This window comes from Anomaloglossus baeobatrachus, chromosome 7, assembly GCF_048569485.1.
Source record: "Anomaloglossus baeobatrachus isolate aAnoBae1 chromosome 7, aAnoBae1.hap1, whole genome shotgun sequence".
Taxonomy (NCBI): Eukaryota; Metazoa; Chordata; class Amphibia; order Anura; family Aromobatidae; genus Anomaloglossus; species Anomaloglossus baeobatrachus.
The window spans coordinates 250,029,177-250,052,072 of NC_134359.1; the positions used below are offsets into that span (position 1 = coordinate 250,029,177).

General features: G+C 49.2%; 1 protein-coding gene across 1 annotated transcript in view; it reads right to left on the bottom strand.

Annotated features, from left to right (window-relative positions):
- Window positions 1-22,896, bottom strand: part of DNAH3 (dynein axonemal heavy chain 3) — a 594,186-nt gene that overhangs the window by 66,424 nt on the left and 504,866 nt on the right. Inside the window, exon 51 of the mRNA XM_075319752.1 lies at window positions 7,728-7,926. Coding sequence (XP_075175867.1) covers window positions 7,728-7,926 — 199 coding nt within the window. The remainder of the gene's footprint in view (window positions 1-7,727; window positions 7,927-22,896) is intronic.

A 22,896-nucleotide genomic window follows, 5' to 3' on the forward strand; every position in this document is an offset into this window, starting at 1 on the left:
TATAGACAATCATCTTGGCTATCTCATACATAAATTTGATTAGCAATTATTTAGCATATGATTAGTTATGCAGATCCTTGTTATGTCACTGCATTGTTACCGTTTTGCTCATAAAAATCTAAATTTGTATTATTTTGTTAGTATTTTGTAAGTCCACCTTTTCCTTTGAACACTGCCTGAATCATTTTGGGCATGCTATCAACTGAAATCTGCTCCCAGGTCCCTTCTACACGTTCCCGATGTTGGTGCATACAGGTCGGCTCACTTGCGGTTGAATACATCTTTTTCTTCAACTCTACCCACAAGTGTTGGATTGGGTTGAGGTCTGGGGACTTTGGGGACAATCTAGAACCTCTACTTCATTGTCATTGAACCATTTATACTCAAGAGTACGAAGTAGCGTGTCTTGTAGGATACTCACATATAGCTCAGCTTTGAGACCACCATCCATCCTGGTCAAAGTGTGAAATGTCTTTGGCTATGAAACAACCTCATATCATCAGGCTTCCTCCACAGAACTTGATAGTTCCTTCAATGTCTTGATCTGCTAGCTTTAATCCCTTGGTTCTTCCAGACCCATTTGCACCCATCAGAGAAGAAGTCTATTGACTTTCGTCTCACCTCTCCAAATCACCGTTGTGTTCAATCTTGTACTGTTGACTTTTAAGACTTTTTTGCAAACTCAAGACGACATTTCTTATGGTGATATTGAAGTCAAGTCTTCTTCGGGCCACCATAACAGACTTGTACACAGTGCTTGCATGGACGTCTGTGATCTCACTATTATGAAGCATGTGAGCCGCCTCCACTACCGTGTTTGTCGTGCCAGAACCGATAGACCTTATGATGAGACAACTTGTTGACTCCGATACTTTGCCTGGACGTCCACCTCTTGGCTTTTGACTGGATGGCCGGACTTCATTTTTGTATTCTTCCAACTGTCATGGCCTCACATAATACACTTTCTCTTTTTTTGGGAAATCTTCTTCATGGCTCCTTCTTGATTCAAACCAGTGACCTTTTGTTTGGAAATCAACATAATAACACACTGAACTATTAGGGAATGTGAGAACAGATTGTAATTATTAGTATATGGAAAGAAAAATATTTTTCCACCACTAGAAGCAAAACAGTAACAATGCAGTGACATGACAAGACTTTGCATAACTAATCATATGCTAAATAGTTGCAAGTTAAATGTATGTATGAACTAGACAAGATTGTCTATAAAATTAAGGCAGTCTCACGCTCAAAGCTTCACTGGATGGTGAGATATGGAGCCTGAAAGTCCAAAGTTCAAAACATTGTTACCCTTTTGCTTCTCAGTGTATATGTCTCCTTTGAGACCACTGTAGCCCCATAATTGAGTATATCCACTCAGCTTCCTGTATTCAGCTCGATCTTGAAGTGTCTCTTTCATTTCTGTCTCTTCTAAATACAGCTCAGCCAGAACTATATATCTACTCTCAACCACGTAGTCACAGCCTGATTCTGCAATAGAGCTTTCCATTCTGTCCCCTGTATTTATAGCCCATCCTGCAGTATATAACTTCTCTCAGCCCCCTGTATTTACAGCTCTATCCTGCAGTACATTAGTAACCACCAGACACACACTGCTTCTTTCTGGTACAAGCTTTCAGTGTAATAGAGAAGGCTCTGTCTCTTTCCAAGACATCATCACTCCCAGTAGAAGCTTAACTCTAGACTCAGCACAGCTATGATAGCAAGATACCAGCTGACAGAGACTGTATTGTGGAGGATTGTCCAGCGCACAAATCAATAAATATATGTGTACATCATTATAAAACCATATTGTGATTTTGGGAATACCTAATTAATGGGAGTTGCAATACCAGGCAAAAGTTAAGAAAAAGAGTGACGCACTTTTGACTGCTTTTTTTTAAAAAAAAAAAAAACCAAAACACTTTGACTTCCAGCTTTATTAAATTATTTTAAATTTCAAGCCTCATTTGCAGTATCCTTCACAAATATATTTTTTAAAGGCAACCTGTCACCAGTTTTTTCAGTATTGAATCAAAAGTAGCACCTTTTGCAGCTCCTGGGCTACATTCTATGAAGGTGCACCTTATTCCCTGACTCCCCTTGTAGATTACACAATTTCCTTTGTAAAATCTGCCACCACATATGTAAATGAACCGTTCTGGTTGGATGGGCATCTTCTTTTTCGGCTCTTGTCCCTCCTTTTGCCATCCTCCTTTGATGATTGATGTCTCCGTCATGATCCATGTAGCTGGGCAAAATCGCGTGCCTATGCAGTCATTCCCGTCTTGCACAGGCGCACTTCGCTCTGCCCCAATGCGGGCAGAGCCAAAAACATGGGTGCGCTTGCGTGAGCCGGTGAGTTCTCTCACAATCTCGAAACTGTACAGAGAGCTCACCGACTCGCACAAGCGCACCTATGTTTTTGGGTCTGCCCACATTGGGGCAGAGTGAAATGCGCCTGCATGAGCAGGGAATGACTGCGCAGGCACTCCTTTGCTGATTGACGTGGATGACAACTCTGTCATCATCCACATAGCGGGGCAAAATGAGCTGGGAATGACTGCGGAGACACGCAATTTTGCCCAGCTATGTGGATGATGACGGAGGTGTTATCCATGTCAATCAGCAAAGGAGTGCCTGCGCAGTCATTCCCAGCTCATGCAGGCGCATTTCACTCTGCCCCACTGTGGGCAGAGCCAAAAACATACGTGCACTTGTGCGAGCCGGTGAGCTCTCTGTACGGTTTCGAGATTGTGAAAGAGCTCACCGGCTCACGCAAGCGCACCTGTGTTTTTGGCTCTACCGGCATTGGGCAGAGCAAAGTGCGTATGTGCAAGCTGGGAATGACTGCGCAGGCACCCGATTTTGCCCAGCTACGTGGATCATGACGGAAGCATCAATCATCAAAGGGGGATGGCAAAAAGAGGGACAGTAGCTGTGTCGCGGGCGGAGGAGGGGACGCTGCGCTCTCCCACTGCTCGGGTCCGGCTGCTACTGCCGTTGCTCGGTGGCTCGAGCGATGGGCCGGATCCCGGGGACTCGAGTGGCGCTCCTCGCCCGTGAGTGAAAAGGGGTGGTTTGGTTTTGGGGATATTGTCCGTGACGCCACCCACGGTTGTGGTGATTTTGTGGACACCACCGCTGCTCTGGACGGGGATCCCGGGAGCGGTGACAGGGAGCAGCTTTGGTTGTTAATTCTCCCCTCCGTGGGTAGGGGGGTTGGTTGTCCCGGGGCCCGGTGATGGGGTAGGGATTGATGACAGGCGGGTTGCGGGGCCTGATGAGGTGCAGGGTCGCAGGGGCAGCGCTGTGCCGCACGGTACGGAGGTACTCACTCAGACCAATGATGATGACACAGTTCACGGTAAACAAGCGGCTGGATGGACGGGTCCCTCGGACGGCTGCGGTGTTGTTGCTCCCGGCAGGTTAGCGGTGACTGTCTTTTCTCTGCACCTACGCTCTCTGTACGGTTTCGATGGGTTCCCACCGGTAACCCGCTCCCCGGCTTGGATATGGGCCGGAGGAGCCCCTTTTGCCCGCAGGTGCTGGCCCTGAGAAACGGTTGCCTTGGCGGTGGCGGTGTTTCTCTCACTCGGTTGGACTGTTGCCTTCTGTCGGGACTTGACTGTTTGGAAACCCAGGAGGTCCCCTTCACTAACGGATTCGGCAAATTCACGGCGACTCCTAGCCTTGCCGGGGTCCGAAAAGCCCCTGCCACTGGTGCTGGCTTCTCTTTGCGTACCGGTCCAGTACCGCCGGGCCACCACCCGTCCACGGTCCTTACGGTAGACTCCAATCAGCCACTCCTGCAGACGGTCACCACCGTCCGCCAACCTTGCTGTCTCGCCCGGGCCACACACCCGGACGCTGTCAGTCAGTTGCTCTGCTACTACTTCACTTCTGCTCACTTTCACCTCCAACACTAAACTAACTTGTCTATTTTTCCCGCCTCCAGAACTGTGAACTCCTCGGTGGGCAGGACCAACCGCCTGGCCCACCCCCTGGTGTGATCATCAGCCCCTGGAGGAGGGCAACAAGGGTTTTGTCTAACCTTGATGTGCCTGCTGGGAGTGTGGGGTGTTGTGGTGTTGTTCTCTGTGGCCCCTGGTTTGTCCAGGGCGACACATTCCCCCTTAGTTTAATGCAGACCGTCCTCGGGCTGCCCGTCCAACACCGGTTTTATTTTCACCAACTGGAAAATATAAAAAGGTAAAACGGTGACAGACATACAGTTAAAATAACATCTTCCCACATCGGGAGGTACTCTTACTTAAAACATTGCGTAACGGTTACGGCTTCCGCTCTCAACCACCCAAGCAACCTGGCCCTGATGCTGCCCCTAAGCAAATGGGCAGCACCCCTTGACCCCAGTCCTGCACAAGTTGCCCGAGCGGGTTCTGTCCTTTCCAGGGGACCCACGTCCATGGGGAACCCCTGAAACCCCCAGAGGATTGCCACCGGTTCCGGTGGTGGCTGGGCCCCAGCCTGCTCCACTGCTGGCCCTTCCTCCAATCTGCCTCTCCGGAGGCGGTAACGGTAGAAGCCATAACAAAACATTTTTATTTACAGGCCACAAGTTTGTGGTTGCCTTGCAAGTTCTCAGGCTTGTTCATAGGAGTTCCTATGTGTAACTGGAAAAGGGGGGGTCCCAACGGGGACCAGTTGCCGGCTACGACCGGTTCCAAATCAGGTTGCAATCAGGTGACTTTTCACGGTTATCATTGACTTATCATTCATATCTTCAAAAACTTTCAAAAACTTTAAACGGTACTTTCAAACTTTAAACACACACTGGTGGTCCCAACGGGGACGGTGACAACGGGACTCCGCTGCCCTTACTCTGACTCTTCGGTGTCTGCTGGGGGAGAGAGTGCGGCGGACACCCGGGCCTCATTGCTGCCCCTCAGCTTGGCGTCCAACGCAAACCACCCCCTCTCCCCACAGTGCCGGGTGTACTGCACCAGATCTCCCGGCATCAGGTTCCGGCCTGGGTGCTCTTCTGGCAGGTGAGCATTAACATCCCGCCGGGCTATAAAGACTTCGGCCTCCAGGTCCGGTTCATAAATGAAACCATAGCCCCGGCGGACATCAAACCGCCTCACCTGCCCCTCATACAACGGGCCCCGGACACGGAAGGTCGCTTGTCTCAGGCTCTCCTTCTCCCGGATTGTACGGGCCACCATCTCTGCCTTCTTCCTTTCCCTCTCTTCGATTTCCGGGCCCAACGGTACCGGCTCCCTATCCCAATATGGCGCTGCTGCGAGCTCCGGCGCACGAGTCGGGCCCCGCGAGACCTTCTGGACATTGCCCACTGCTAGTGATCTGGGCGGAAGGTCCCGCGGTGACTTGGCCTTGGACGGCGCCTTGCAGCGGCAACCCGGCGCAACCTCAACCGAGGTGTGGGGGATGGGCACAGGGGCTTTCCTCTGCTGGGCCTTCGGCACGGAGCGGGCTGTCGGCTCCGGCTCGGGAAATCTCTCGGGGGGTGCCTCCGGTTCAGGCTTCAGGGCTTTCCATGGGAGCACCTCCGGTCGGCTACGGCCTCCGGCTACAGGTCGGTCCGCCTGGGCGGACATGCTGGGTATCGCTACCGGTTGTGGGGGTAGCGGGCCTAGTGGCGGGGTCACGGCAGCCGGGACGGGTGGCGAGGGAGGCATCAGGGCGAGGGGGTTCAGACCGGGTCCCGCAGCCACGATGACCGACCCACTAGGGGTACCGGGGCATGGGTCACTCACCCTCCCTTCCGCAACTTCCTCCTCGCGTCTCCGCACGCTCGCTATAACCTCCGCCATGTCGGTCTTCCACTCCTCCAAGAGAAGCTGCATCTTGACCTGCAGCCGTTGTTGGAGCTGCGCGGTCCGGATCTCCACCCATGCCGCGGTGCCAGGCGCGGGGGCTACGGTGCTTCGGGATGGCATGTACATCTTGCTGGCGGCCTCTCCCAGGAACAAGATGGCCACAGAGTCCTGGCATCCCTGCCTTTATAGCCGCGCTCACATGCGACCAGTCGCCATTTCGTCCCCCTTAGTTTCTTTCCGGCCCCTCCTCTATCGGGGCGGGGTTTTGGCCTTCGCACCTCCACTACTTGAGGAGACGCTCGAGCGGGAACTCTTCGCGCCCAAGATGGCGGCTTTTCAAATTTTCCGGCCGGACACCTCCAGCGGTCACACAAGGCGCACTTCCACCAATCGGTAGAACGGTAGGATCCTGTTCGTGACGCCAAGTTGTCGCGGGCGGAGGAGGGGACGCTGCGCTCTCCCACTGCTCGGGTCCGGCTGCTACTGCCGTTGCTCGGTGGCTCGAGCGATGGGCCGGATCCCGGGGACTCGAGCGGCGCTCCTCGCCCATGAGTGAAAAGGGGTGGTTTGGTTTTGGGGATATTGTCCGTGACGCCACCCACGATTGTGGTGATTTTGTGGACACCACCGCTGCTCTGGACGGGGATCCCGGGAGCGGTGACAGGGAGCAGCTTTGGTTGTTAATTCTCCCCTCCTTGGGTAGGGGGGTTGGTTGTCCCGGGGCCCGGTGATGGGGTAGGGATTGATGACAGGCGGGTTGCGGGGCCTGATGAGGTGCAGGGTCGCAGGGGCAGCGCTGTGCCGCACGGCACGGAGGTACTCACTCAGACCAATGATGATGACACAGTTCACGGTAAACAAGCGGCTGGATGGACGGGTCCCTCGGACGGCTGCGGTGTTGTTGCTCCCGGCAGGTTAGCGGTGACTGTCTTTTCCCTGCACCTACGCTGTCTGTACGGTTTCGATGGGTTCCCACCGGTAACCCGCTCCCCGGCTTGGATATGGGCCGGAGGAGCCCCTTTTGCCCGCAGGCGCTGGCCCTGAGAAACGGTTGCCTTGGCGGTGGCGGTGTCTCTCTCACTCGGTTGGACTGTTGCCTTCTGTTGGGACTTGACTGTTTGGAAACCCAGGAGGTCCCCTTCACTAACGGATTCGGCAAATTCACGGCGACTCCTAGCCTTGCCGGGGTCTGAAAAGCCCCTGCCACTGGTGCTGGCTTCTCTTTGCGTACCGGTCCAGTACCGCCGGGCCACCACCCGTCCACGGTCCTTACGGTAGACTCCAATCAGCCACTCCTGCAGACGGTCACCACCATCCGCCAACCTTGCTGTCTCGCCCGGGCCACACACCCGGACGCTGTCAGTCAGTTGCTCTGCTACTACTTCACTTCTGCTCACTTTCACCTCCAACACTAAACTAACTTGTCTGTTTTTCCCGCCTTGAGAACTGTGAACTCCTCGGTGGGCGGGACCAACTGCCTGGCCCACCCCCTGGTGTGATCATCAGCCCCTGGAGGAGGGCAACAAGGGTTTTGTCTGACCTTGATGTGCCTGCTGGGAGTGTGGGGTGTTGTGGTGTTGTTCTCTGTGGCCCCTGGCTTGTCCAGGGCGACACAGCTACAAAAGAGGACGCCCATCCGACCACAACGGTTCATTTACATACGTGGTGGCAGATTTTATAAAGGCATTTGTGGGGTCTGCAAGGGGATTCAGGGAACAAGGTGCACCGTAGAATGCAGCCCAGGAGCTGCAAAAGGTGTTACTTTTGGTTTAACACTCAAAAAACTGGTGACAGGGTCCCTTAAATACAATCCTTGCCAATATTTGGCTTTACACTACTCATAATAGGCATGTAAGAAGTGAATCAGTGGGTTGTCTGCTTGAGAACCTCCTCCGGTTGGTGAATATACTTGCATTGTCCCCTCACCTGTTCCTCCGGGGTCGGGCTTTCTGTCTGGTCTTATGCCTTTCATCACACAGATGCTCTCCATCACCAGTTTAACAGGAGCTGGGGGATTCTGCATAGATTTGACCAGAGTGATGTCAGACTGGTTCAGAGTATTAAGAGCGGATATTGCCGCCTCTAGGGCCGGCATGGCCTCTGCTAGGTCACCTTCACATTCATCCTGCAACATACATAAAACTAAAATGAAACACATTGGAAAATGTACAAAATATCAATAAACTTCACCTAAGATAAAATAAAGCAGTCAAACTATTCATGTAATTTAAGGGGTACTTTACATGCTGCGACATCGCTAGCATTTGCTAGCGATGCCGAGCGTGATTGCACCCGCCCCCGTCGCACGGCCGATATGTGGTGATCGCTGCCGTAGCGAACATTATCGCTACGGCAGCATCACACGCACATACCTGCTCTGCGACGTCGCTGTGACCGGCGAACAATCCCTCCTTTCTAAGGGGGGCGGTTCGTTCAGCGTCACAGCGACGTCACCACAGCGTCACTGAACCGCCGCCCAATAGAAAAGGAGGAGCGGAGATGAGCGGCTGGAAAATCCCGCCCACCTCCTTCCTTCCTCCTTTTCTGGTGGACGGAGGTAAGGAGATGTTTGTCGTTCCTGCGGTGTCACACATAGCGATGTGTGGTGCTGCAGGAACGACAAACAACATCGTACCTGCAGCAGCACCGATATTATGGAAAAGAATGACGTGTCAACAAGCAACGATTTTGCACGTTTTTGCGCTCGTTGATCGTCGCTCCTTGGTGTCACACGCTGCGATGTCGCTATCGGCGCCGGATGTGCGTCACTAACGAGGTGACCCCGACGATATATCGATAGCAATGTCGCAGCGTGTAAAGTACGCCTAAAGAACCACTCCAACATTTTTTTTATTCCACCGCTCTAGTGGTTGTCATGCTAGGTACAGGGAAGTACCAAGTGAGCGACGAAAGGTAAGGGAAGGGGACCCCGCGTCTAAGGAAGGGGGAGATGGTGACCCCTGACCAAACCTACTGCTGGTCCCTGGGGTCCCTCACCATCCTAGATAGGTTCTGCACCTATACGCCGAGTTGGATACCTGACCCTAGGTATCCCTAGTGCTGGACCCTAAATAGGGAACGGATGGGATGAGCTCTTTTCAACCCCACTAAACACTATAGAAGACACAAGGAGGACACACGAGGGGGGAAATGCATTAACTACATATCCATAGATAACTCACGCAGAAGTTCACCAACGATACTACAGATGAGAGCAAGCCACCTGCTTGCAACCTGAGGTAGAATGAACTGAATAATATCACCAGCACCAGTCCAAGGAAGAAGGGAGTATTTAAGCAGCAAGAGATGACTGATGATCAGCAGCTGTGTGGAAGTCGAGCTCCTGCTGGGTCCAAAAGGGTGAGAGCTGAAAATCCACCAGGAAAGCTACCTAGTACAATGAATACTAACAGCAGGAACAACAAAAAGACAGGGTGCATTTTGCGCAGCCAAACGCTGTGACCTTCTATTGCCAGAAACCACATGACTGATTGTGTTAGTGGTGCTTTAAATGCACGTCCCCCGCCCCGTGTTATACTCACTTTCCGCTGTCTTCATTTTTTTCCAGCTTCGTTGACAACTGGGGAGCCACAATTTGCAGATCACTAACTGTAAATCTATAAATTAGTATAACAGGACTGAAAGGGTTAAATCCATGCTGTCAATGAAAGAAACCAGGATGGATGAAAACCATAGTTTTTTCAGCCTATGCGTTTCAAAGCACGAGGCTCCTTCTTCAGGAACTGAAACTACATATCTTATGTCCTGAAGAAGAAGTCTCGTGCTTTGAAACGCGTAGGATCAATAAACATACGGTTTTCATCCATCCTGGTTTCCTCCATTGGCAGTGCGAATTTAACCCTTTCTTTCCTCTTATACTGATTTTTCCCACTGTTTTTTGTTTTGTTTTTTTTATTTACCATGTTCACTATACGGTAAAACTGACTTAGTAATGTGATTCTTCAGGTCCGTACAGTTAGGCAGATACCAAATATGTATTTTTTTTATTTACGTGATTAGAAAATTTAGAAATTTGTCTAAAAAAATTTGGGGGGTTGTCACCGTTGTCTGAGACACACAACATTTTCAATTTTTGAGATATGGGCTGTGTAATGGCTGATTTTTGTGCCCTGAGTTCATGTATCATCATATCACATGTTGGAGTAGATGCGCTGCTTTACGCCTCTTATTACAATGTTTTGGTGGCCAAAAACGTAATTCTGGCATTTTGCTTTTTTTTTTTATCTCGATACACTGTTTGATCAATTGGATTAATTTATTTTATATTTGGTAGTAGATCAAACTTTTATAATTGATGGGGTAAAAGATTTGCATTTTTAGATTTTTCTTCAGATTTTTAAAAACATTTTTTTTTACTTTTTACTGTAGTTAATAGTCCCTTTAGGGGACTTGAACTCGTGATCATTTGTTCGCTTGAACTATACATATCAGTGCATTAGCACTGTAATGTATAGCAAAAATCAGTCTCCTGTGAACGCCAGCTAAACGTTGGCTTTCACAGGACAAGCAACATGAAAAGCATGGGGGTCTTCCACAGACCCCTAGCTGTCATGGCAACCCATTGGCACCCTACAATAACATTATGGGTGTGTGGAATGACATGCCCTCATGCGGGTGTGCATTAAATGCTGCTGTCAGAGATGAACATTGGCATTTAACATGTTAGTAGCCAAGGGAGTGGCTCCGCTCCACACACAACTGTTAAAACCAGATGATGGCTGAATAAATCAGCCATCACCTTCCAGGAAAGTTGTGAGCTTGGTGTGCAAGTGTGCATCAAAGTCAGGGACACAACATATGTCATGAAGGGGTTAAAGGGAACCTGTTAACCCCCACCTGGCCTAAAAAAAAAAAAGAATGACCTGTCAGGGAGATTCGGATGGTGGTGTGCGAGTAAAGATGGAAAGAGGACAGAGAGCTATAAGTGCAAGACCACGCCCCCTGCACTTGTGCCTCATTTGCAGAAACACTGGATAAAGCATACCTCCCAAGTTTTAAAGAACAGAAAGAGGGATAAAGCATGCGTTGCGCTGAGGCAAATTTTGGCCACGCCCCTAGCCACAACCCAAACCACACCCATTTGGCAGTGAGGAATGTTCAGCAGATGCCCCGGACTGTGCATGCATAGCAGCCAGAACTCTCACATATTTCTATAAGCGGCACTATATGACATGTTACTTTTTTGTGTCTGTAAGGCCGTGTTCACACGTTGCATAAATCCGGTGTTTTTTGTTTTCTGCCGCTGTTCGCACCAAACTACACAATAACAATCTTCTCTGACTATTGCATCTATGCTGCATTTGTAGCACCCAGAGATATGGGGTACTCGGTTCCAGGTAGTGTACGTCTTGGGAATGTCACGGTGGTGGCCGTTACCCGGTTTCGTGCCCTGGGCCCTTTTTGTAATGGGGGATATTTACAGGGGATTGGTGAATAAAGTTTATACGTCACGCCACTTGCAGTTTTGCGGCTAAGTGTAGGGACACGCCGCTGCAGAATGTCTCTACTGGGGCTGGTGGTATTAGCAGCTAGTATGGTAGTCCCTCCGCAAGTAGGGTATTGCCCCAGTGGGTGTATGGTGCAGTGGGCGTTGAAAGAAGGAGTCCAGACAGGTATTCAGTGCAACTGGTTTACTCACTTTTCGGGTGTTAACTGGTTGCCCGAGGCCGGCTGGTTTCGCATTCAGGTCCACTTCATCCCAGTGCCTGTCTGGTTTCTCTGCACCTATCTCTGGTAAGTGGGTCCCCAGGGTATAGAACACTGGGGGCCCCCGTTTTGTGGTTTGTCCACTTCTGTCCGCTTGACGGTAGCGTGAACCCTGTGGGGTTGGAGTCTCTGGTCCTGTCCTTGGTTCTCCCTTTGCTACTGTGTCTTTGGATTCTTTAGGGTCAGCAAGGTCCTTGATGGTCCCCTTTGCTGTGCAGGTGTTAACAGGTTGGCTTGAAGCTCTTTCCTGTCCTAGGGTCCTGTACCCCGTCGGTGCGTAGTTCCGGGAGTACTCCACTGTACTCCACCGGCAACCACTTCTCCTGGGTACCAGATCACTGTTAACCCGAGTCAGGGAGTCACTTCAGTTCCACCTTCACACCTCTACAGTCACTGCTCAACTCTCCTTTCCACTGTCACTGCAATTCAGACTTAGACTGACTACTCTCCACAGTCTTCCCCTCCCACCTGGTGAACTAGTGGACTGAAGTGGCTCCACCTCTAGGCGGCCATCCATGGTCCCACCCTAGCTAGGTACCATTGTATTGGGGATTTGTTGGGGAAACTGGGAATACCTGGGTTTTTGGTGTTACCGGCACTGGGGTTCTGGGTCCCTAGGGGGGTAGGCCCTGCATCCTGGTGGGGATGCAGAACCTTGTAGCACCTTGATGGCTTCAGGGGCGCTACACATTTCTTATGCCTTTTCCCCATTATTTCTTGCGTTTTTGGTACAGATGCACCTATGCCTCTCAATAAAGCAGTGACTCAATGGTTGAGCTGCTGCTTATGGACAAAGAGCTCACAAGCTTATGAGCTCTAGCTCCAACCCAGGAAATCAGAGAGGGGAGGAGCCGGAAGAGCAGAGATCAGCGGGACTGCGGGAGAGCGCTCTCAAATCGGGACAGTCCCGCTGAATCCGGGACGGTTGGGAGGTATGGATAAGGGATTACTTTGGAACAGAGGCAAGAATTAAAAAAAAAAGAAGGTATAAATGTAATCTGAATTACAGTGACCTAACACAGACATGTTTGGTTTATGGTACAAAAATCCTGCTGAAAGGTTCCCTTTAAGAAGACGACAAGAAGCCAGGATGGGGCTGCCAATATGTTCAGGCAAAGAAATATAGAAAGCTAGTTCTAGTCATCCTGCTGTTAATAATTTCTAGTTCTATCAACTCTCCAACCAGTGCCGGTAACTACAAACACCATTTATATCAGGAAGAACAGAGGATTATCATCGATTCGTATGGTAATATGTACAGCAGGAATAAACAGTTGTATTGAACCCATAGGAGCCATGATATAAAAATAAAAATGCACTGGAAACTGTGAATCTCCTGCTTCTTAAGGAACATACTTCTGTATGCTAAGCTGACCTAAATAACTCAAGGATATCTGCAGCGCTGACAGCTCAGCAATAGGGAAGGAAGAAAACTTTTTCCTCACTAGCTGCTGCCGACTTATTTCACCTATACCATCCTCCACGGAATCATTAGCCTGAAGGTAAATACGACTAAGCCATTAGCAAGAACATAAAGTGAGTTTAAAGCCTCCTCACACTTGCAGTGTTAACAGTTTATCCTAAACACTGACCTCAGAGACAAATGCTGTAGAGGAAGAGGTTTTCTTTTTCGTGTTGCTTCTAAAGTTTCTTTATGGATTTGATACTGTAAGATGGTCACTGATAAAATCCTGGAGGAGAGATATGTTTCACTGAGGTTTATAGCCTCAGTGATGGAAATCCGGAAGCAGGGTAAAGTAGGTTAAATATTGAGGGTTAATAGGCCATGATAGTGTCACGGGGAACCAGGGTAACCGAAGCTGGACCTCTAAGCTGACCCGCAAAGTAGGGACTCTAAGCTGTCCCTTATCCCAGAGGTAAGCTTGATGGTAGCTAGGTCTGGACCCCCAGCGTGTGCCTAACTCTTGTCCTAACACTACTTCTCCCCATACCCCAGGAGAGGGCTGGGACTAGAGAAGCAAACCCCACAAATAACACAGACAGGGGAAAGAACCAAAACTCATACACACTGCAACCAGACACAAGGGAGAGACACTACAAAACCATGAGGAAATAAACACAGGAAGGGAATAAACTAACAACAGGGATATTTCCACAGCGCACAACAGGTCACCAAGTTCTGGATCACAACAATAAGGAATGATACACAACAGCAATGCTGAAGCTATATCCGGCGACCAGCAACAGGATCCAGACCTTTATAAAGGGTGAAGGTGGCTGTGAATGGTCATTAGCAGCCTGAGCTCCTAGCAATTGTTCACAAGCCAGGAGAAATTAACTCCTGCTGTACTGGAGAGCAGTGAAGCAAAACACAGCCAGCGCTCGTGACAGGCTATACAACTAAGAGATCTCAGACTGCTTGTCAGAATCTGCGGTGTGAACAGAATCCGACGCCGCCATGACCCCCAGTGAGTGCAAAGCCGAACAGACAGGGATGGGTTTTTGTGAACAGTAAAACAGATGGGTGGGATGTCTGTTCACATATCTCCACGCCAGGGTATGGTGTAGGGGTAAAATGGAGACCAGGGGATTCATTCAGGGGTCTGTGTGTATGGAGGTGTGCAGATCTCCATCGTAGTGATCGTGCTAAAGAGATGAATATTTGCCTGAGTGGGCGGACCCCCAGCAGTACATGGACTGTTAATTTCGGCTTGTTCCTTTATGATGGACCAAGGCTGTTTTGAGTGTTATTTTTCACTGGTTTATGAAGCCTAAATAAACCAGCTGCAGTTTAAATGAAAACCGTTCCTGTGATTAGCTTGACTCAAAGCCAAGCGAGCTTAACCTCCAAAATACATACACTTCTTACTTTTGAAAAAGTACATTTTCAGACTTATGCCCTATTTTTATTGCTTCATTTTATCATACAAAATGAATACAGGGCCATAGAAATACACTGCTATCTACAGATGTATCTCTATGTACCTGTATACTCTGCTTCTGGGCTTACTGCCTGCAATAGCAGGCAGTAAGCCCAGAAGCAGAGTATACAGGTACATAGAGATACATCTGTAGATAGCAGTGTATTTCTATGTCCCTGTATTCATTTTGTATGATAAAATGAAGCAATAAAAATAGGGCATAAGTCTGAAAATGTACTTTTTCAAAAGTATACCAAAGCTCAAGTATACCAAATTCTCCTTTCTTTTTTCAATGTGGTCTGTGACTTATTGTTGGAGCTGCTGCGTACAACTGTCATCAAGCCCAAAATTAGTAATGGGTAGGGGTCTATGAGATCCCCCCATCACTAATCCTATAAGTAAAAAAGAAATAAACACAAACACAGAAAAATCTTTTATTTGAAATAAAATACAGCACCCTCATTCTCCTCTTTATTAACCCCAAAAAGACCCTTGAAGTTCCGCCATTTAGCCACACGACGTCCCACGATGGTCCTGGCTCTGCTACATCCGAGCCTGGAGAGTCTGAAAACATTTCCGATCTCTCCAGGCTACGGAAAAAACTGACAAGGGGGACCAGGCTGGCAGCAGTGACGTCACTCAGTTCACCGGAGGTCATACCTGGGTTCCCACGATATGGCCTCTGGTGACCTGAAGCATTCTGGCTTAAAGTGCAGCCCCACACCCCGCCAGCCCTTTAACACTGACAGTGCCGGCCGGGGTTGGTGAGTGCAGGGCTGCCCTATACCTGACTCCCTGACCAGCACTGTCACTGTTAAAGTGTGAGGCCATGTCCCGCACCCCGCCAGCCCTTTAACACTGACAGTGCCGGTCAGGGGAAGGGGAGTGTGGGCCAACCCTGCACTCTCCGAGCCTCGGCTGGCAGTGTAACTGTTAAAGGGTGGGTGAGGTGTGGGGCATGGTCCTGCACTTTAAGCCAGAGTGCAGTACTCAGGTCACCGGAGGTCATACCGTGGGAAAACAGGTATGACCTCTGGTGAACTGGGTGACTTCACTGCTGCCAGCCGAGTCACTCTTGTAAGTGTTTCCTGGAGCCTGGAGACATCGAACATGTTTTTGGTCTCTCCAGGCTCGGATGTAGCAGAGCCAGGACAGTCGTGGGACCTTGTGTGGATTACGGCGGACCTGCAGGGTTGTTTTGGGGGTTACTAAAGTGGGGAAAGAGGGTGTGTTTTGTATTTTATTCCAAATAAAGGATTTTTTCGTTTTTTTTTTCAAATTATGTTTTTATTTACTTTCACTTACAGATCAGTATTGAAGGGGTCTTATAGACACCTGACATTTCTAATCTAAGGCTTAATTGCAGCTGTAAGATGCCGTTAACCCCTGATATTACCCCGATTGCCACCACACCAGGGCATTTGGAATAAGTCGGGTAAAGCACCGGGCTTGTCGCATCTAATGGATGCAACAATCCCGGAGTGGCTGCAGGCTGCTATTTTTAGGCTGGGGGGCAGCTTGATAAGCATTGGTCTCCTCAACCTAAGAATACCAACTCCCAGCTGTCGGGCTTTATCTTGGTTGGGTATCAAAATTGGGGGGGACCACACGCTGGTTTTAAATTATTTAAATAAAAAAAAGCCACATACGGTTCCTCCTGCTTTGATACGCAACCAAGATAAGCACATGAGAGAGAGAGAGTTGTCAGATGGGAATTTTTGTACTAATTGCTCCACCAGGGCCTTCCGGTAGCAATTTACTATCCATCTCCCCTGCAGAAAGGAGATATGAGAAGATCTCCTTGGTAGCATGGGTCGAGATGGGTGAACAACCAGTAATCAATGTTGACCAAATGTGTATAACGCAAGGGTCACAGGAAAGAGAGAGTGAGATAGACAGAAACAGGTATAGAGAGATTCTGCATTTCCAAATGCCTAACCCCTTTCTCAGTCCCACGGTGTGTATAAACCACACTTAGCATCCACATGTTTGGCATTTCTGTAGTGAGGAGAGCCCGCTTAATTTTACAGGGTGCGTGTCTTGAGAAGCATGAGCTGGGCATAATCTATGGTCACTACAATGTACTGGGCACTACAATGGCAGGTTTCCATTTTCACTCTGCAACATCCATTGCTGCTTATTTCTGGAAATCAACAATGGAGTCAAAATCATCACTACACCTGTAGATGAATTTCTAGAGGGGTGTAATTTCCAAAGTGGGGTCACTTAAAGGGGATTCTGAACGTACCCGAGCAAACCGATGCTCGGTCGAATATTGATCAGTGGCGGGCATGCTCGCTCATCACTAGTGATTAACTGATGGATAGAGGGACTGTCATTTCTCGCTGCTGTTTGTAGCAGGGAATGCGTATTGTCCCTGCATGGCCAGATACAATGAATACATTAAAGGGGGGCTTTACATGCTGCGACATCGCTAACGATATATCGTTGGGGTCACGTCGTTAGTGACGCACATCCGGTGCCGTTAGCGACATTGCAGCGTGTGACACCAAGGAGCGACGTGCATCGTCGCAAAAATGTAAAAAATTGTTGATCGTTGAAACGTCGCTCCTTTTCCAAATATCGTTGGTGGTGCATGCCGCTGGTTGTCCGTCGTTCCTGTGGCGTCACACATGGCTATGTGTGATGCCGCAGGAACGACGAACATCTCCTTACCTGCGTCCACCGGTAATGAGGAAGGAAGGAGGTGGGCGGGATGTTATGTCCCGCTCATCTCCGCCCCTCTGTTTCTATTGGGCGGATGCTTAGTGACGCCGAACGCACGTCCCCCTTGAAGAAGGGATTGTTCGGCGGTCACAGCGACGTCGCAAAAAAGGTTTGTGCGGGTGACGCTGCCGTAGCGATAATGTTCGCTATGGCAGGGAGCACCAAATGTCGCACGAACGACGGGGGCGGGTGCTATCGCTCGCGATGTCGCAGCGTGTAAAGCACCCTTAAGTCTCAACTCCATTCCAAGTCGCCATCTGGGTTAACATTCTACTCCCCTTTTTTCCGTACGTCTCGCAGAGTAGACCTGTATGACATACATTGCGCTGAATTCCTGAGGACTTACAAAATCTGACAAAAGTAGATGTAACTCCTTTAATGTATAATTCACACAACCTTTAGCGGTACAGTACAGTCCATGAAATAATGATTAGAGGAACCGCAGCCGGTGCTCTCCAGCTGATCGCGATGACAGTAACTACCGGAGTCTTTTTTATTTTTACGGCGAATAACGCAGCACCTGTCAGAATCGGATATCTAGAAAAAGTGCAGATCTGGTTTCTTACATTGCCTCTATGTAGCCCAAGAAGGTTGTCTGAGGTGTGACAATGATCATTATTAAAAGATCACCGCTGATGAAATACAAAGACAGTTCACTGCTGAGATCAATGCCGGCCTTGGAAATAATTTGCAGCCTGAAGCGGGTCCATGGTATTCTGGTACAGCCTATTAGCTCCTCACTCTGCGACCCTGCCTCTTGCTCGAGCATGTTTCACTTACCACTAAAAGGAATGTGTCACATCTGAAGACTTATATTCCTTTCATTATTTTATGTGATGTGACACTTTTAAAAAGTGGTCTGTGTCCTCCGATGTCACCACTGAACAGGTCAGCGCATGTCTGTACATGTTACAGGGTATGGACACTTTGTTGAAACATTTGTCTTCATTACAAATCTACCATTTGGTATCCAATTTTCCTTCTTGCTACGATCTTTGTCTTTTCTTTTTTTTTTCCCTCTAACTTTAATGTCAAAATAAAAAAAAGATTATCAAAATAAAAATACCGTTTTGTGTCTACAGCTTCCATTGAGACCAATGTGTCTCCATGGTAACGGACTACAAACAAACCTTGTGTAGTCTGATCTTGCAAGTCATATTGTGTCACAATTGTTTTATGCTTCTTATTAAAGGGAACCTGTCACCGTTTTTTTGCCTTATAAGCTGCGGCCACCACCAGTGGGCTCTTATATACAGCATTCTAACATGCTGTATATAAGAGCCCAGGCCGCTGTGTAGAACATAAAAATCACTTTATAATACTCACCTAAACAGTCGCTGCGGTGGATGTGGCTCAGATGGGCGTCTTCGTCCTCTGGTGCTGGCGCCTCCTCTTTTGGCCGTCTTCGTCCTCCTTCTGAAGCTTGTGTGCATGACACGTCTACGTCATACACACTCGCCGGTCCTGTGCATGCGCACTACAACACTTTGATATGCCCTGCAGATCAAAGTGCGCCTGCTCAAAACCTGAATGCCGCCGAGTGTGTATGATGTCAAACGTCATGCACATAGGCTTCAGAAGGACGACAGAGGTGGCGACAAAGATGGCCGAAAGAGGCGGCGCCGGCACCGGAGAATGAGAACGCCCATTTGACCCACATCCACTGCAGCGACTGGTTTAGGTGAGTATTATAAAGTGTTTTTTATGTTCTACACAGCGGCCTGGGCTCTTATATACAGCATGTTAGAATGCCATATATAAGAGCCCAGTGGTGGCAGACGCAGCTTATAGGGCAAAAAACTGGTGACAGGTTCCCTTTAAGCCTTTTGAATGTACAGTTGTGCTCAAATGTTTACATACCCCGGCAGATTCTGTCTGGATCCCAGAAACTCCCTCAGCTTTTATGCACACACAATGATTAGAAGCAAACAGGTCACAGGTGAGGATGTTACCTTTATTAGCCATTCAAACCCATTTGTGTCAACTTCTGTGCATGTTATCAGGCCAAAATCACCAGGCTTTGTGAACTTTTGATCAGGGTCATTTGGATGTTTTTGGTTATCATTGTAAGCTATAAAGAGAAAACACAATAAATTGTGTATTGTTTGACAATAAATGGCTTCACCCAACCAGCCAGTTCAGATCTCATACTTTGCACTGACGAGGGACAATTATCCTGAAAAGCATATCTGCAAATTGAGGTTCTGATCTGGCATAAATCCTAGGTCATATGAAAAGGCTCGTTAAAGGGCCACTTTTGACTTTTAGGATTGCTACTTCCAATAAGTGGCATTAGAGTTCGTCTCCTTCCTCACTGAAGAGACAATTCACCCAACCACTAACCATGAGTGGAAAAAAAGATATTGTGTTATCATTCATATTCTCTGAAAAAAGGCCAAGAAAGAAAAAAATCTGCCGGGGTATGTAAACTTTTGAGGACAACTGTATAAGAGGGATGAATGGATGATTGATGGAAGTATCAGTACAGGATCAAACAACACAGGCCTTGTGCGCAGTCTATTTGCATAAAAACAATAGGTCTGTATAAAAATTCTTGATACAAAATAGTAAGATTTTTTTTATAAAAAAAAAAGAATGGGCTCGATTCATCAAAGATTTCACAATAAAATTATGTCTTAAAAACTTTGAAAAATTGCAAAATTTAAGCACAACTTGGCGTTTTCATGTCAGTTTGTCCCAGTGCCAACACAATGGGAAGAGCTGGGCCGGACTAGGACGTGGTCAAGGCAAGACGCCATAACTCACCTAATTCACGATGAGCTGTGGTGTTCAGTACCTGACTGGAGTTAGATTTCTGGCATAGTGCACAGAGGCGTGGGTTGCTCATCAGGTATTTCAGATATCACATGTTGTCTGGCTCAATAGTGGCTGAACATCAGGACTACATCTGACGCTGTTCACAAAGCAGAGTCAGACACTCCACACGATGCTGCTTTTGAGTTGCACACACAGACTCAGGCATCGACCAGCTGTGCTCTGGTTAGTAATCAGGCCTGCAGGAGTTAATTTCTGCTAGCCTGGAGATTACTGCTTGAGCCACATGTTGCAGGAGACCTATCACGGTTGCCTATGCCCTTTTTAAGATGGTGGAGCCTGTTCTCCTATGCAGATGATAGCTTTATGCGATTCCGGTCCTTGTGCTTTGATAACCAGTTGCTGGTGAACTTCTGTGTGCTGTTTGGTGTGTTGTGGAAATACTTTTGCTATCTGATTATTTCCTCCCTTCCTTTAGTTTCCTCCTGATCACATATTGTCTATACCTCTATGAGTTTGAGTTTTGGTTTTTCCCCTGTCTGTTTATTTGTGTGGGATTAACCCCTCCTTTCTCGGCCCTCTCCTGGATGGAGGGAGGGGAGCCACTAGAACAAGGTTTATACAGGAACTAGGGTAAGGAAGGCGGCCAAAACATCATCACCTTCAGGTGTATCTTTTGGATCAGGGTCAGCTGGGGTCCCCCTAGCTTATGGGCCAGTTAAGGCTCTCCTGTCCCTAGTTATCCCATCACACCTCGTGACACTAGATTCATCACCTCTTCGTGAATCAGCAGCGTCTGACTCCAACATGCCCCATCATCAGGACCGACGTGAAGAACGCCGGTCCTGATAAATCGGGTCCAATGTGCACACTTACTTTATTTTCCTTCTAAAATATATTGCAGCAATGTAAATAAATGCTTGCCAAAACTCCTACAGCAGCACAGCCATTTATATGTGACTGCGTCCTGACTGCTGAGCTCTTGGAAGAAATGGATGCAAAGACGTGAAGACTTCCCAGGCTATACCACAAACTTGTCACCGGGCTTTCATGTGCAGACTGTTCTGCTCTTCTGTTTCACTATTCATGAAGGAGAGATGCATCTTCAGGACATCTTCAGCAAACGGATTCAACTTTTCAAAAATAACAAAGTTGAGACTTTTCCAGAGTGCTATAAAAAGACAACCCGAGCAAAAACAACAAAGCGAGATATTGGCAGTAAATGTTGCCGAGTGCGATTGCTAAAAGAAAGCTATAAGGAAATGTCTTATTTTTTATCCAGAGGAAGAAATGATATAGATCCCTAAGGATTTAATGAATACTCTACTATTATATGGCCAATATAACCAGTGTTAAAGGGGTTGGAAACTACTCTACAAGTCCCTTTCATGTGAAATATCTGCCAGATATATGCACTGTTATAAATACTTTGCTTTCTCAAATCGCTTTGTGACCTGAGCTGTTTTTCTGGCCACGTGATCTCTGTATGAAAATCACAACAAAATCTCCTTGAGATCTGGGCTCTGGAAACTAATGGGTGGAAGAGGCTTGCTGTGTGGGTGCTTCTATGCATACTGCTGCAGACACAGTTCTCCCTGCAGACACGGCTCTCCCTGCGGACGCGGCTCTCCCTGCAGACACAGCTCTCCCTGCGGACGCGGCTCTCCCTGCGGATGCGGCTCTCCCTGCAAACACGGCTCTCCCTGCGGATGCGGCTCTCCTGGCAGATATGGCTCTCCCTGCAGACACGGCTCTCCCTGCAGACGCGGCTCTCCCTGCAGACGCGGCTCTCCCTGCAAACGCGGCTCTCCCTGCAGACGCGGCTCTCCCTGCGGACGCGGCTCTCCCTGCGGACGCGGCTCTCCCTGCAGACGCGGCTCTCCATGTAGACACGGCTCTCCCTGCAGACACGGCTCTCCCTCCAGACACTGCTCTCCCTCCAGACACGGCCTTCTCTGCAGACACGGCTCTCCCTGCAGAAACGGCTCTCCCTGAAGACATGGCTCTCCCTGCAGACACGGCTCTCCCTGCAGACACGGCTCTCCCTGCAGACACAGCCTTCTCTGCAGACACGGCTCTCCCTGTAGACACGGCTCTCCCTGCAGACACGGCTCTCCCTGCAGACGCGGCTCCCCAAGTAGACACAGCTCTTGTACAGACACAGCTCTTGTACAAGTTCGGCTCTCCCTGCAGACGCGGCTCTCCCTGCAGACACGGCTCTCCCTGCAGACACGGCTCTCCCTGCAGACGCGGCTCTCCCTGCAGACGCGGCTCTCCCTGCAGACGCGGCTCTCCCTGCAGACACGGCTCTCCCTGCAGACACGGCTCTCCCTGCAGACACGGCTCTCCCTGCAGACACGGCTCTCCCTGCAGACACGGCTCCCCAAGTAGACACAGCTCTTGTACAGACACAGCTCTTGTACAGACACAGCTCTTGTACAGGTTCAGCTCTCCCTGCAGACACGGCTCTCCTTGCAGACGCGTTCTCCCTGCAGACACGGCTCTCTGTGCAGACACGGCTCTCTCTGCAGAAGCGGCTCCCCAAGTAGACACAGCTCTTGTACAGACACAGCTCTTGTACAGGTTCAGCTCTCCCTGCAGATACGGCTCTCTCTCCAGACACGGCTCTCCCTGCAGACACGGCTCTCCCTGCAGACACGGCTCTCCCTCCAGACACGGCTCTCCCTCCAGACACGGCTCTCCCTCCAGACACGGCTCTCCCTCCAGACACGGCTCTCCCTGCGGACGCGGCTCTCCCTGAGGACGTGGCTCTCCCTGAGGACGTGGCTCTGCCTGGAGACGTGGCTCTCCCTGCAGACACGACTCTTCCTGTAGATGAAGAGGGGAGCCAAGTGATGGTTGGCATTGCTTCATTAAATGTGTATGTCCATGTGATGCTCCTGTTGGGGTGTGCGGCACTTACAATTACGTCCGGTGCTATAGCAATCTTCTCTTGCTAGGTGCTAGTCGTAGATGGGGAGGGC